Source organism: Trachypithecus francoisi, unplaced genomic scaffold (assembly GCF_009764315.1).
Source record: "Trachypithecus francoisi isolate TF-2019V2 unplaced genomic scaffold, Tfra_2.0 Lachesis_group19, whole genome shotgun sequence".
NCBI classification, from domain to species: Eukaryota; Metazoa; Chordata; class Mammalia; order Primates; family Cercopithecidae; genus Trachypithecus; species Trachypithecus francoisi.
In genome coordinates this window covers 43,940,602-43,953,833 of record NW_022681464.1, presented here as the reverse complement: position 1 = coordinate 43,953,833, position 13,232 = coordinate 43,940,602, and the positions used below count along the sequence as shown (strand labels likewise).

Below are 13,232 nucleotides of genomic sequence, written 5' to 3'. Positions count from 1 at the left end.
TTATGAACTCATGGGTTTCAACATATTTGATGGGTTTCAAACCATGGCAATTTACACTGTTCTTGAAGCTCACACTGTCCCATCTTTGGTCAACACAAAACTGCTCCAAATTGTCTCCTAACACCTTTCGGTAAGATCTTATATTAGTCTTTGATAGCTTCCCTGAAATCTGGAATTTTAAGATATTCCAAGCTCAGGTATTTCCTGCCCCAGACCTGGAATCATCTTCTAAGAAATCTTGGTTTTCATTTTGTAGAAAACACTTTTAAGACCATAATCTGGGAAGTAGGAATGATAATTGCTATTTTAGTCATTCCTTTTAGTTATTTGTATATATATTTAATTTTATTCAGAAATAATTTCACACTCACAAAAAGTTAGAGAAATAAAAATACTGAACACTATATATCTGTAACCCAGATTTATCCAGTTAATGTTTTACCTCCTTGCTTTATAACTTGTTTTCTTTCTATATATATGTATATATATTACATATCTTTTTCTGAAGTATATGAGTATAAATTAAATGCATCATGGCCCTAAACCATATATACTTTAGTATTTCCTAAGACACAAGAATATTCTGTCAGCACAGTAGTCAACTTCATAAATTTACACCGATATGACACCAATCTACTGTATATTTCCTTGTTAAATGATCTAATAATGTTCTTTATAATCATTTTTCCCCTCCAGTACAGGATCCAGTCTAGGAGCAGGTATTGCCTTTAATTACCATCTCAGGAGATAATTTGGCATATTTCTACTGCCTTTATTGGTCTCTTATGATAACTGCCATTTCTTAATCTTTCATGACATAAAACCGTATTTTTTTTTTTTTTTTTTGAGACCGAGTCTCGCTGTCGCCCAGGCTGGAGTGCAGTGGCCGGATCTCAGCTCACTGCAAGCTCCGCCTCCCAAGTTTATGCCATTCTCCTGCCTCAGCCTCCTGAGTAGCTGGGACTACAGGCGCCCGCCACCTCGCCGGGCTAGCTTTTTGTATTTTTTTTTTTTTTTTTTTTAGTAGAGACGGGGTTTCACCGTGTTAGCCAGGATGGCCTCAAACTCCTGACCTCGTGATCCGCCTGTCTCGGCCTCCCAAAGTGCTGGGATTACAGGCTTGAGCCACCGCGCCCAGCCAACTGGTTTTATTTTTTTTAAAAAGAGCACTTCTCATGATGATGCATTCTCAGCTGTAATACTAATAAAGTGATGTTATATCCCTCTTAGGTATCACATCTGGAGGCAGATAAGGGCATATCTCCTTCCTTTGATTATGTACATAGAGATCACACAGTCTAGGTGCTGCTGGATTACTCTACTATATAATCATTGGTCTGTTTTTCCTCTACCCACCCTTTCTGATTTGAAAAGCGTATGTAAAAATCCACCTCCCAAGTTTATCAGCCATTAGTCATTACTGTCTAATCATGTTTACCATGATGGGTATAAAATTATCAGTGGAAGGGGCAGGAACTGACTAGGAAGGGGCATCAAGGAACTTTCAGGAGTGATGGAAATTTTTTTTTTTTTTTTTTGAGATGGAGCATCGCTCTTGTTGCCCAGGCTAGAGTGTAATGGTGCGAACTCGGCTTACTGCAACTTCTCCCTCCCAGGTTTAAGTGATTTTCCTGCCTCAGTCTCCTGAGTAACTGGGACTACAGGCACGCACCACCATACCCGGCTAATTTTTTGTATTTTTAGTACAGATGGGCTTTCACCATGTTGCCCAGGCTGGTCTTGAATTCCTGGCCTCAGGTGATCCACCCACCTCAGGCTCCCAAAGTGCTGGGATTGCAGGCGTGAGCCACCGTGCCCGGCCTTGGAAACAGTCTACATCTTGATGGTGCTTGATTATACAGGTGGAGGCATTTCAAAAACTCATATATACATTATATTTAAGAATTATATCACAAATATTGCAAAAAAATTTAAACTCTAGTTAATGAAATGCATGCTTAAATACTTAGGAATGTCTTCAACTTATTACAAAATGTATCAAAAAATAATATGGATTGATGGATAGATATGTGATAGTGTAAAAAAGGAAACGGAGCAAAAGGTTAACAACTGTTAAATGTAGTTAGTGGGTACAGGATGCTCATTATACAATTCTTGAGCTTTGCTACATGTTTGAATATTTTCGTAATAACATATGGGGATATTTTAGAAAGTACTGTAAGTGGTTATGTTATAAAAAGCACAAATTTTAAGTAATTTGGGATAAATTTTTCTATGGCATCATATTTGGATTTCAGAAGTACTGAGTATCTAAGGTTGTAGACAGAAAAGTTAAGATGGAAAATCAGTCGTGGCTAAAAGGTGGTTCTGGTGTTGATGAAGCATTGATTTCAAAATATGTGAACAGTTTTTACAAAATCATTTCAGGACAGAGTGGGGGAAAATTAGTATTTCTACATTAATACATATGTTATCTCAAATGTATATATTTGAATACTTTTTTTTTTTTTTTTTTTAAAGATAGTTGGGCTCTGTCAACCAGGCTGCAGTGCAGTGGCACGACCTCAGATCCTTGCAACCTCCACCTCCTGAGCTCAAGCCATTCTCCCACCTCAGCCTCCTGAGTAGCTGGTACTACAGACACACGCCACCAGTCCTGGCTAATTTTTGTATTTTTTGTAGAGATGGGGTTTCACCCTGTTGCCCAGGATGGTCTTGAACTCCTGGGCTCAAGTGATCTGTCCACCTCGACTTCCCAAAAGTGCTGGGATTACAGGTATAAACCACCGTACCCAGCCAAATTAATACTTTAAATAGATGACTATTTTATCCCTGTATTGTTTATTTATTCAAATAGTTCACAAGCTTTTTGTCTTTTTAAAATCTTTATTTCCATCTGTTGTCTCTTAATTACTGAAGAGGTGTTCTTTTTTTTTTTGGAGGCAGGAGCTTGCTCTAATGCCCAGGCTAGTCTCAAACTCCTGGGTTCAGCTCCTGGAATAGCTGGAATTACAGGCACATGCCACCATGCCTAGCCCACAAGACTTTTTAATTTTTTAATTCTTACTGGAGGAAAATGTAGATTATCTTATATTTTGGTATATACAGTATATAGAAGAAACAACTATATCATTAGAAAATTTATAAACACAATGGCTACACAAGATACATAAACTTTAAAAATTATTTCTCTGCCCATTTTGGGGCATTTAAGTCATTCTAACTTTTTATTATAAGCACTAATATGTTAACAGCTTTACACACATATATACAGTCAGCACTTCTGGTTATATCTTTGCAGCATTTCTGGTTATATCTTTTTGAATTTTTCACACTTATTAACAAACTGTTTTCCAGACAGCACTCTCAGCAACAGTGTATGATGCCAACTTCATTCCAAGCTCACCAACATCCGAATACTATTTTTCTTAAATCTTTATCAATTTTATAGGGCAGTTTTTATTCAAGCACTTCTGTATGTTAATTACTGTGTTAAACTGAAGACTGTTCTGCAGTTTTCTAGTTGTAGTCTTCCCTTCTCAAAGTATCGAGATTTTGCTGGCTTAAAAAAAAAAAGCTGCAGCTGTTTCTACTTTTATACCATTAGACCATTTTAACAGTATGGCAACCTGAGTTTGCCTACACCTACCCTTCTCTCTGCCTTCCAATCTTTCTCCCTTCTTATCCCTCTTTCTGTGTTACTGTCTGCTCTGTGTTGATCATTTTTAAATTTTTTTGGTAACATCTATATACAGTATTCTGTTAAAGTCTGAAAAAATATTTTATACTTTTGTGGTTCTATCCATTTTCTTACTTATCAGTGATGTTTATGAATTTCCACTCATTTTTTCCTTAATTAGATTTGCTAGATGTTCTAGTTAATCTTGTCAGAAAAGCAACTCCTGGTTTCATTCTGCTGTATCGTCTAGAAATATTAAGACATTTGTTTCTTTATATAATACTTACAAAATTTGTTTTCCAGTCATTTAATTGTGCTCTTTATTATCTTGCTTTTCTCTGTGGATCTGCTTTTATTTCCTCTTCTTGATTTCTTAAGTTCATTTATTTTCATTCTTACCAAGTTTAATGAAGGTAACTATGAACTTTTACTGAACACGGAACAACTCTGGTCTCATCACAGAAGTACTAATGGTTATGTATACAATGTCTATAACTGAGACTTTCTACTTAATAAGAAACTGCATGTGCTGAAAAAAAAAAACTTAAAGTTTCCAACTAGTATTCTGTTTCTGGTCAATTTTATCTTGTATTTCTAACAAATTTCGCTTTCTATATTTTGACAGTGTTATCTAGTGCTTAAGGCAGTACACTTTTCTTATTTTTTCTTCCCCAAACAAAAGCTACATTCAATTAAGAAGGCAGTAATACATTTTTATCTTTGCTTTGTTCATATGCTTTTATCGCAAAATTATCTTTTGTCATGCACTATTTCCTGACTTTAATTCTTTGTCTAATGTCAATACTGAAATTCTTACTTTGTCTTCAAAAGCATTTTTTATTTTTATTTTTTTTGTATTTTTCGTAGAGATGGGGTAAAAAAACAATTAGCCAGGCATGGTGGCATGCCCCTGTAGTCCCAGCTACTCGGGGGAGGCTGAGGCAGGAGAATGGCATGAATTGGGGAGACGGAGCATGCAGTGAGCTGAGATCACACCACTGCACTCCAGCCTGGGCAACACAGCGAGACCCGTCTCAAAAAAAAAAAAAAAAGAGATGGGGTTTCACCATGTTGGCCAGGCTGATCTTGAACTCCTGGCCTCAAGTGAGTCTGCCTGGGTTGGCCTCCCAAAATGCTGGGTTACAGGCATAAGCCACCACACCCAGCCCTGAGTTTACTATACTTTTATCATCACCTCTCAAACGTTGTTGTTGGTTTTAATTTTGTATTTAAATTTCAGATAATTAAATTTTTTCATTTTTCCCTTTTCAAGTATGATCTGATATTTACATTCAATTTGACAATATTTACCACAGTTATTTAAACGTCTTGTTTGTAATCAGTGCTCACTGCCAAAAGTTTTTATTCCATGACTTCATTTTTTTTTGTTTATAATTTGGCATCATCTCTTAATCAGTTGGAGTATATTCACAATTTTTGTTCAACAAGTAAAACGTTATATTCAGAAGGTGCGTTCTTTCAATTGCCTTTCCATGTGAAAGATAATTTAACTACATTACATGAAAATAAAGGGTAGAACTTTCTGCCTCAAAACTATAAATGATCCACTGCCTTCTGGCAATGGCTGACATTAAATGAGTAAAGTATGGTTTTTACTCCTTCATGTGTAATATAAAAGTAACATTACCTAATTATTTATAGGAATTATTTAAGACTTTATGAGGAAACAGCCATCTATAAGACTGATGAAACTCTTTTTCATTGAATTTTGCCTGAAATAATGGTAAACCCCTTCTATATAAAGACGACTTTCAACACAGTAAAGGTTTATCTTCAAAAAAAAAAATTGTGTTAAAAAAAAAATTGTCCTTCCCCGCAACAATGACCAGAATTCAACCATCTTAATCACAAAAGTAAAATCACAGAGATGACTCGTTAACACCAGGACACCAGAAAAAGACATGAAGTGTTTGGTTAGTAGCGCTGTAATTTATAACAGAATGAAAAGAAGTCAAAGTAGCAGTGGTGGTAGCTATGCACGGGGAGAGGTTCTGCAGCAGGCTTAAAAGTAATAATGAATATTTCAGCAATTTATAGAAAACAGAAATGGCGCGATGGCATTATGACTCCATTCACACAGGGTATATGTAGTAAACACCTAGGTTACTAACTTCATCATTCTTAGCTAGTTAGCTAAGCATGATTCTAGCTGGTCAGCAATATTCTAAGGTTTTGCAAACGTTTTGTATATTATAAACGAATCCAGAATGTTCTATCAAATATCATGTCAAACGAACGAGATGAATGTAGATTATCTGAAACAAACCTGTGTAACTTTCATCATCATCAGATAAAGGCACCTCTCTCTTTAGTAGCAACTCCAACTCCTCTGTTTCTGCTACATCCACTGGACGCTCCCCATGTTTATTAGCTTGAAATGGATTTCCACCATGACGAAGTAACAGCTTTACTATCTGCAACAATAAAAAGTAAGACGACTTAGTCCCTTCACAGACTGTATCACTGCACCCATTCTCTTGATAATACTCATAGTATCCTTCTGAGTGTTATCTCATTTACTCTGAATCCATCCCTCACCATCTACTCTAAATTGTTATTCTCTTCAAGATCCATTTTCACTGACACTCCCCTATCTGATGACCTCAACTACTACAAAAAAATTTCCTCCTTAAAATTTAAACTGGGTTACTTTAGCAATTAATCTCATCATTTTTTCATCCTGTTCCATCATAAAGTCAAATATTTATTGAGAACCTATAATAACTACACTTCCGAGTTCTGCTAATAAACCAATGAACAAAAATAACAAGTTCCCTGGCCTCTTGAAATGTGTATCCTAGAAAAAGTTTCAAAGAAGTATTTCCCTTCTGCTTTAGGCTAATATCACTGTCAATGCTCTTAATCTTCCTCTATTTCCTATAGCCCAGGAACTGTAAGTATCACAGACTCCAAAGCTTAAACTTCAAGATCCTTCACTTTCATGGGTCCTTACAGAAGGATGCTGTTATCTAATTTTGTAGTCATCACTTTGAAAGGCCCTCTCTCCTTCTCTAACAAATTACATAAGCTTCAGGTTCCACATAACCAGGATCTGCCCTGTTAGTTATTATTTTTTCTTCATATCCTCTTCCTTTCATAGTTTTAACCTCTTTTTGGTTGGCTCCTTTTTAGAAGCCCATCTTTCCACAGTTCATATTTCTTGCACCTTAAAAAAATAATGGCATTAAAAAAATGAAACATGAACAAAACAAGGCAACTTTGTTGAAACCTATATCCTCTTCCCCTAGCTCATCTTTCTTCTTCACTGTCAATCTCCTGAAAAGACATCTGCCCTCGCAGCTGTTAACTTACTGGCCCTTCACTCTTACACTACAACTCTGCTACCATCAATCTTATGGAATGGCTCTTTTAAGACCTGAAAAGATCTAAACCAATGATGGTTTCCCTATGATGCTGTCCTTGATATACTTTCTCACGTTCTAATATATATATCATCTCTTTGGAGAACTTATCCACTCTGAATGTGATGACAATTATGAGATCCACCCATTCATTCTCTTGTCTGTTTTCTCTCTCAGCCCTCTCGAGCTCCAAACCCAAACATTCAAATATTCACTGGATACATCCAACTGATTGTATGCGTATTTTAATACAAAAGCATAAAACCAACAGGACCTGGAGTTCACTAAACTTGTACTATTATCTTTTATCTATTTCCATTCTCAATAATTGCCACCAAAATTTACCCAGTCACTGAAGCCTTGAAGCCAGAACTTGGGAGTCATCATTAATTCTTTTTCACTCATACTCTACATCAAAGAGGTAGCCCGGTGTTATTGATTCTGCCTCCTTACCATCTCTTCTTGTTTTGATATTTTGTGTATTTCCATTAACACTGGTGTGTTCTATCATACATATAAAATCAAGTCTCTATTCTATCATACATAAACCCATACTACAATTCATTAACACATTTCTCCCCTTGGACTATAAGCTTCATATAAAATCAAGTCTCTATTCATCTCTGCATTCCGAGGACATAACTATGGTGTTTTCTGGTACTTAGAAAATATATCACACTTTTAAAAATACTTAAATGAATAACATGAAAGAGATGGATATTAACTGCATTTACCATCAAAGGAACAATTTAAAACAAGATGCTGAAATCAGAAATTTGTAACGAATTAAGAATGATTCACAATGAATAAAGAAAAAAATTTTTCTAGATTACTGCAGAAAATGTGAAATGTAATAATGTGTAGAGAAAACAAATTACTCATACCAACTGTAACTGTTTAATTTTTATCAAATTACACATGCTTATGATTTTAAAAGATCAACTTTTAAAATCAACTTTTAGGTTTCCAAATCTGCTGGTGAAGAACAATTGTCCCTGATACTTATCTCCATATTCCAGTCATCTACCAGGGTGAGAGAGGTGCAATTACTGGGCTGTGTAAGATTGGGGAGAGGATGTGAGAGCTAAAAAAAACCTTTATCTAGTAGCTGTTTCCAGTCATATCTTAAGAAGCACTTCCAGATGTCATTGGTGCTACCAATTCCTAAGCTTTTTTTTTTTTTTTTTTCTTTCTAGGATTCTGTGTTGTAATGGCTTTGGTTTCAATTTTCTTGTCTCTTTTAAATCAGAGGTGGGCAAATTATGACCTACGGGCCAATCTGGTCTGCCAATTAAGAACAGTTTTTATATTTTTAAAGGACTGTTGAAGGAGAAGAGTTGAAGGAGAGGGACGAGGTGAAGGAGGGACTATGTGGCCTGTAAAGCCTAAAATATTTACTACTTGGCCCTTTATTGAAAAAAATTGTCAAACCCTGTTCTACATCAGTAACTGCTCATTTCTCCAATTTCCATCTTCCAAAATATTTGTTTCTTCTGTTCTTTGCACTTGTGGGTCTACATCCTTTGAAACTTCCCCTTACTGTCATTTTAGGGATTTGAGAAAGTAACTGACAAAAAAAATTTTCTAGTCATTATAAATAATACTGCAGTGGATATCTTTATGAGTTGAAATTTTTTCAATTTTAGGCTGATTTCCTTAGACTACAGCCCTAGATTGAGAAAACAGAATAAAGAATTTTGATATTGCTGAAAACTTTCTATCCCCATCAGAAATACATCAATAAATACTTATTACATGACTATGAAGAATCAGATACAGCTGGTTCATTCATGTTACAAACACCCTAAATCAAATAATCGAGATTTTACATATCATCCTTAAACGCAAGTAATTGTTCTTAAAGTTGCTTAAAACATAACAGTCAACAATTAGAAGTAGGTAAAAATGATGACAAAAGAAGATAGGTATCTAAAATAGAACTAGAAATAAGGCTAGTATTAAAATGTGTATTATGGTGAGGTGCGGTGGCTGACACCCATAATCCCAACACTTTGGGAGCCTGAGGCAGGAGGATCGCTTGAGCTCATGAGTTCAAGACCAGCCTGAACAACATAGGGTCTCCACAAAAAAAATTTAAAAATTAACCTAGCATAGTGGTGCATGCCTGTACTCCAGCTACTTGGGAAGCTAAAGCAGGAGGATCACTTGAGCCCAGGAGGCTGAGGCTGCAGTAATCTGTGACTGCACCACTACACTCTCGTGTGGGTGACACAGCAAGATGCTGTCTCAAAAAAAAAAAAAAAGAAGAAGAGTTTCAGGAATTACTACACATTTACAAACAAGTCAAAAATTAGGTTCTTAGTAAGCTCTGTCAATCCTCTCTATAATAATTTAGACCTGGCTACAGAACTGTTGTATTTCTGCTTTTCCCATCTTAAAAACGCTTTATGGATGGCTGAAGTTGTCATGACTACTACTGAAAGAAAGAAATCTAATTATTTGGGAGCGGCTCAGAAATACACATTATGGATATACAGAAATGAATTTTTCATGACTCTCATTCTTCCTCCTAAGGCACAAGTAAAAGGAACAAGGAGAAAATAGCTCTCAATAGCTCTTGAATGGTGACTCCTACTATCCTAGGCATGTTGGCAGGAGGAAAAGCAAAGGTCCCTGCCTCTGGGAAGAGACTGGAAATAGTGTGAGTCCTTGTAAGTACATGAGCTCAAAAGGTCAGCCTCTGGAAATATTCTGCAGCTATGTGCATATTTAGAAACTTGTGTTCACAGAAACCATGTCTTAGTCACCGGCACAATTCTTTAAAATTACACTTAGAAATCGGGAAAACTTTATTATCATATTCAAAGGAAAATCATTCATTCCTGGTAAACTATCAATGATATTTTTTAAAAGGGCAATATTTAAAATATCAAAGCCAGAAAATAAGTCAGCTTCCAATAAATTCGGAGGAAAGGGCAACGTACCCTACATGTTGTCGGGCCTGATGGATTAAGTTTTTGTCATTCTGCCTATCCTCAGTTACCCATTCATCTACCTATCCATCTGTCTACAAGTGCATCCATGATGGATTTACTGAACATTTCTAGGTGACAAGCAGTTCCAGAGTAAATAACAGAAAACAACACAAAATGCCACCATGCACAGTAGCATTTGCAGTCTAGTACCAGAAACATGACACTAGACAAGAATACCACTAAAAAATAAGGTAGTAAATGCTATGACATACATTTGTACAAATCGCCAAAGGAGGACAGAGTTTAAAAGAGTAGGTCACTGATAAGCAAGAATCAGTTTAGAAAAATTATTTATAGGCTACATTTTTCTTCATTCAAAATAAGAGGTCTTTACTAAGAAATATGGAAAAATGCCTTATAAAAATGTAATTGAGAAAAATAGCATTTTTAATTTCTGAATTTTAGGTGTATTTGACTGCACCCATAAAGGCAGCTTTTAAATCTTTTACCCCTGATATTTCCAGACCATCTTAAATTTCAATGTGCATTTACATGTAGTGTCTTTTTTCTCCTTCGAAGTATCAATTTTAGACAGGTATTATTTATCATATAATTTAAAGATGAGGAAACGGAAGTTCCGAGGAGGGAAGTAACCTGCTCAAGATTACACAGTTAGTAAACTGGCCAGGCCAGAACTGCACTTGTATCTATCTTTACTCCAAATTCTATTTTTGTCTCAACTAAAGTAAAATGCCTTTCAAAAGATAGGCAATTCAACACTGTACAATTTTTACTATATATAATACAGTAAAATAAAGTATATATACACTTTAATACATCCAATTGTCTTATAAAACAATGCCTTGAAATAAAAAGTTTTGCCAAATTATTTAATCAACTGTCAAATTAAATGGGTTTTATGAAAAGAAAATGCTAAATCTAAACTATGAACTAATAAAAAGTAGAAAAAAGGGAAAACAAAATATAGATCAGTTGATCAAGCAATGAGTGGAATATGACACGGATCATATGACTAAGAAGTAAATGAAATTACTTTGGGTTGAATTTATATTTTGAAAATGTGTATTATTGATTTTTTTCTATCATACTTACATCTCTGTGCCCACTACTAGCAGAATCATGGAGTGGAGTGTCATCATCTAATCCTTGTGTGTTAACATCTGCTCCAGCTGCTATAAGTATCTTAGCAACATCATAATATCCAACATTGCAAGCTTCATGCAGTGGTGTCCAACCTAAAGTTAGATTATTAATTTAACATGATTCACTTGCATTACTTCAAAATAAATGCTTTTCATATACATACCTATGTATGACATATCAATTCTAAAATTGCACATCATGCAAAAGAAAAAAGAAGTGATAAAGAAGCTACTAAAAATAAATATCTAAGAACACCACCTATTTACTGAAGGTTCATTCAAGATAATATTACAGTTGACCCTTGAACAAGGTGAAGGTTAGGGCCGTTAACCCCATGCAGTCAAAAATCCACGTATAATGTTTGACTCCCCAAAATTTAACTACTAATAACTGACTGTTAATTGGAAGCCTTACCAGTAACATGAACAGTTTGTCTAACACATATTTTGTATATATATATTAAATATTGTACTGTTACAAAAAAGCAAGAGAAAAATTGTTATTTAACAAAATCGTAAGAAAAATCTATTATTAAGTAGAAGTAGATCATCAAAAAGGTCATCTTCATCATCTTCACGGTGAGTAGGCTGAGGAGAAGGGAGAAGAGGGGTTGGTCTTGCTGTCTCAGAGGTGGCAGAGGGAGAAGAGATAAAAGTAAGGGTGGGAGAGGCAGGCACGTTTGGTATAACTTTACAAAAATACACTGTAATTTGTGTCTGACGTTTTTGCTTTTTCATTTCTCTAAAAATGTTTTAACACAGTACCACCGTCCTTCTTCCACTGTTTGCTTCAGTTTCAGTGCCTGGATCATACAGGCATTCATGTTTAAAAAAAAAAAAAAAAAGTCAAAGCAACCTTAAATTATTGGAAACCTCTAAGGTCAATCTGTTTACTGGCATGGCTTCTTCTGTCTTCTTCCTCATCACCTGAAACTGGTTTGGAAGCACTCAGATCCATCAAGCCACCTATTAATACCTCTGATGTGGTATCTACTAGCTCCTCAATTTCTCCAAGATCTATATTTTGAAACTTCACCCCCTACCTTTTTTGCCATATCCACAATCTCTTTCATGATTTCCTTGACCGGTTCTGTGGTAAATCCTGCCATGTCACGTTCAACATCTGGACACAGTTTTCTCCAGGAGGAGAGAGCTTTCACAGCTTTTTCTTTAACAACGATGGCTTCAACGGTGTAATCCCTTCCAGACTTTCATGATATTCTATCGGAGTTCTCTTCTACAGCGTTGTGTAATGAGCCTTAAAGTGCCTTATGATCCTCTAATTAGAGGCTGGTTTAGAAACACTGTGTTTGTACCCCACTTCAATGCCTTTGGTGTTGAATTCATAGGGTTCTGGGAGGCCAGAGGACACTAAAAGACAGCCTCCTTCCCGGCAAAGTACTTCCTGACTTCGGGAAGAAATTAATGACATCAGTCCAGAAAAGAGTTCTCACTGTCCAGGCCTTCTTGTTATATAACCAAAAGACTGGCAGCTGGGTTTATCTTTTCCCTTCAGGGTTCAGGGGGCAGTCCTGACCATAAACCCAGCTGTGTTTACATAAAACAGGAGAGTTAGCTAATCCCTTCGTGCCCTAAATCTTGGTGCTTGCTTCTCTTCCTAACAAATGTCCTTTGTGGATTTTTCTTTTTCCCAGAATAGAGTACCTTTGTCCACATTAAAAAACTGTTCAGGCAGATATCCTTTCTCCTCACTGATTTTAATGGTATCTGGGAATTCATCTGCTGCTTATCAATGGACAGAAGCCACTTCGCCTGTTATCTGGGCATTTTTTTTAAAACTAAACCTTGCTCTAAAATTATTAAATCATCCTTTGCTGGCGTTAAATTCCCCAGCTTTAGATCCTTCACCTTCCTTAAAACTGTTGTATCATTACTTCACGTTTTCTTCAATCTAATCTACAGGTACACCTTTTTTTTTTTTTTTTTTTTTTTTTTTTAGCAATCTTGCATCCACATAAAAGCTGCATGAGACAAAAGAATGTTTTACAAAAAAGTGCAAAGTTTTCAAACCCACTAGCACAGATGCAGCAATAGCTTCACAAATTTCCTTTCCTTTTTTCCACTGGTCCTTATGCTGGATTCATTTATC

At 35.8% G+C, this 13,232-nt stretch overlaps 1 protein-coding gene across 15 annotated transcripts in view; it reads right to left on the bottom strand.

The window, feature by feature from the left end:
• Window positions 1-13,232, bottom strand: part of ANKRD12 (ankyrin repeat domain 12) — a 134,041-nt gene that overhangs the window by 52,459 nt on the left and 68,350 nt on the right. For 14 of the 15 annotated variants that reach the window (XM_033178330.1, XM_033178334.1, XM_033178325.1 and 11 more), the window contains 2 exons: window positions 11,073-11,215; window positions 5,928-6,075 (listed from right to left, as the gene is read on the bottom strand). In XM_033178330.1, coding sequence (XP_033034221.1) covers window positions 5,928-6,075; window positions 11,073-11,215 — 291 coding nt within the window. Of the gene's footprint in view, window positions 1-5,927; window positions 6,076-11,072; window positions 11,216-13,232 lie in introns of those variants that run through there. The other variant, XM_033178338.1, reaches the window with a different exon arrangement.